The sequence below is a fragment of the Quercus robur genome, chromosome 11, assembly GCF_932294415.1.
Source record: "Quercus robur chromosome 11, dhQueRobu3.1, whole genome shotgun sequence".
In the NCBI taxonomy this organism is placed as follows: domain Eukaryota; kingdom Viridiplantae; phylum Streptophyta; class Magnoliopsida; order Fagales; family Fagaceae; genus Quercus; species Quercus robur.
The window spans coordinates 51,501,322-51,503,386 of NC_065544.1; the positions used below are offsets into that span (position 1 = coordinate 51,501,322).

General features: G+C 36.4%; 1 protein-coding gene across 1 annotated transcript; it reads right to left on the reverse strand.

The window, feature by feature from the left end:
• Window positions 1-333: 333 nt before the first annotated feature.
• LOC126705200 (F-box/kelch-repeat protein At3g06240-like) lies at window positions 334-1,104 on the reverse strand. Its single transcript, XM_050404118.1, has one exon. It carries the CDS (start codon window positions 1,102-1,104, stop codon window positions 334-336), a length of 771 nt encoding a protein of 256 aa, XP_050260075.1.
• Between the last annotated feature and the right edge of the window lie 961 nt (window positions 1,105-2,065).

Below are 2,065 nucleotides of genomic sequence, written 5' to 3' on the forward strand. Positions count from 1 at the left end.
CTTTATAACTAGCAGTTCACCACGATTGGTGCAACCGAAGAAACGTAAAGAGACTACATTTTCAAACTGGACAAAAAAAAGTTTTCTCCATGATTCATGTACACCATACTCCTCCATCACCCATATGAAGCATGAATTAGGTGCATGTGACCTCATAAAGTCATTGTATTCATCTTCGTTGACGTGGTCGAATCGGTAGTAATCCAATGTAATGAAGGCTAGTTTCCCCTTGAACACCATCAGAGAATAGGGGTACGCCATTAGACCTTGTGGTAGCAGTTGTTGTACATCAGGAAGTGCCATCTCTTCAAATTTATCATTATTGACATCAAATTACAAAATCATGTGATAAGGCGGGGCTTTACAAACGTATCCCAACCAATGCAAAGCCCCACTAACAAATGTGGCATTCCAATTTTTGAAATGGGAGACCATAACAATGTGTGTCAATGACATTCCAACCCTTCTCCAAGAGTTGGAGCTTAATGTGTAAACATCAGCCCCAAGCTCAATCCTATGGTGGTTGGGTTCAGGAGCAGGCATTCGAGAGATCTTGACAACCTTGTAGTCATTGGTGTTGGACTGATAAGCAAATCCAGTAGAAAGCCAATCACGTTTGGTTGGGGAAAAATCAGGCAACCTCTTAAATTTTCTAATGCTGGGGTTCCACAAATATACATAATCAGCAACAGTATGAGGGGAAGTGTTTCTTAATTCTGCGAGACACACCAGGCCATTGCATGAACTAACTGAGTAGGCATCAGATAAAAGAAAAGCAGAGGGAATTGGGTACTGGGAAATCCTATTAAATATGTGGTCGTAACCATCGATAAAGATTGGGATGTTGCTGTTGTTAAAAGGAAAAGCAGTAGTAGTAGTAGAAATGTTTATGAGATAAGCTAAGTCGTTGTTTTTAAGATTAGTATTAAGGTGATTGGAGATGATATTAGGAGTGGTGATTGAGGAGTCCAAGGTTTTAGAAACACACCTGAATCTTAGGACTGATTTGACAGGCAGGTTTGCCAGGATGTTGAGTATGATGTCTTCTGGGAGATGGTCCTTCGTTTGTCGGAGAACTGTACAAGGTTTTCTTGTTTGGGACATTTTTATGATTTTGTTCAGCAGAAGAGGAGAGTAAAGAGTAGAGTCTAAAGTTGTGTTTTATAAGTTGGATGAGTAAAATTGAATTATGGGTCTTAATGCGTTTTGCCTCTTGGGCCTTGGCCTGTTGATTAAGTATTGGTTATGGAGGTTACCCACTTCGGCTCTTATTACCAAAATACTAATAATTATAATAAATAAAAAATAGGTATACATTTTGAATTCAGATCATCTAGATTTTTTAGGGTACTCTATCAATAAATTTCCTTAAATCCTAACAATTCTTTTATGATTGAAGAGTCTAGATTCTGACATGTCAGCATTCCACAAATAATACTCTTAAAATAATATAATAATGTTGCAAATAAAACAATTAAGATTACTATTAGTGGAATGCTGACATGGCAAAATCTAAACCATTAAATCATTAAAAAATGGTTAAGATTTAAGGAAATCTATTTGGTAAAGTACCTTAGGAAATCTAGAGGATCTGAATCCCTACCTTTTTCTTTTCTTTTTCTATGTAGACAAAATACATTTATGGCCTTTCACATCAACATCAGAAATGCTCATAGACCATAGTCAATCACAACCTTAATTTACAAAACCCACAAATTTACAACTTCAGTTTTGAACATCAAAATCGTAATTTCCGTTGTCACTCAATATAAAATGGGAGTTCCCTTCCTTTGTTGTAATCAACTCATATGAGTTAGGATTAAGTAGGCATCGTTGAAAGATTGAAGGTAAATGGCATTTTTTTTTGTTAATGTGTATTTGACATGGGTTGGCATGAAGGGCTATAACTGGTTGTATATAAAGGAGTAAAAGTTCAAGAGGGGCTTTGGGTTGCTGTATATAAACTATAAAGGAGTAAAAGTTCAAGAGGTGAAAATGGTGAATTGAAATGGACAGAGTTTTGTGTGTATGAGGGAAGAAAAGTCTTGAAACATTGAACCAAATG

Bases quoted from the DNA above. Each gene is read 5' to 3' on its own strand.
- LOC126705200 (XM_050404118.1), bottom strand. From the start codon at position 1,104: ATGTCCCAAACAAGAAAACCTTGTACAGTTCTCCGACAAACGAAGGAC.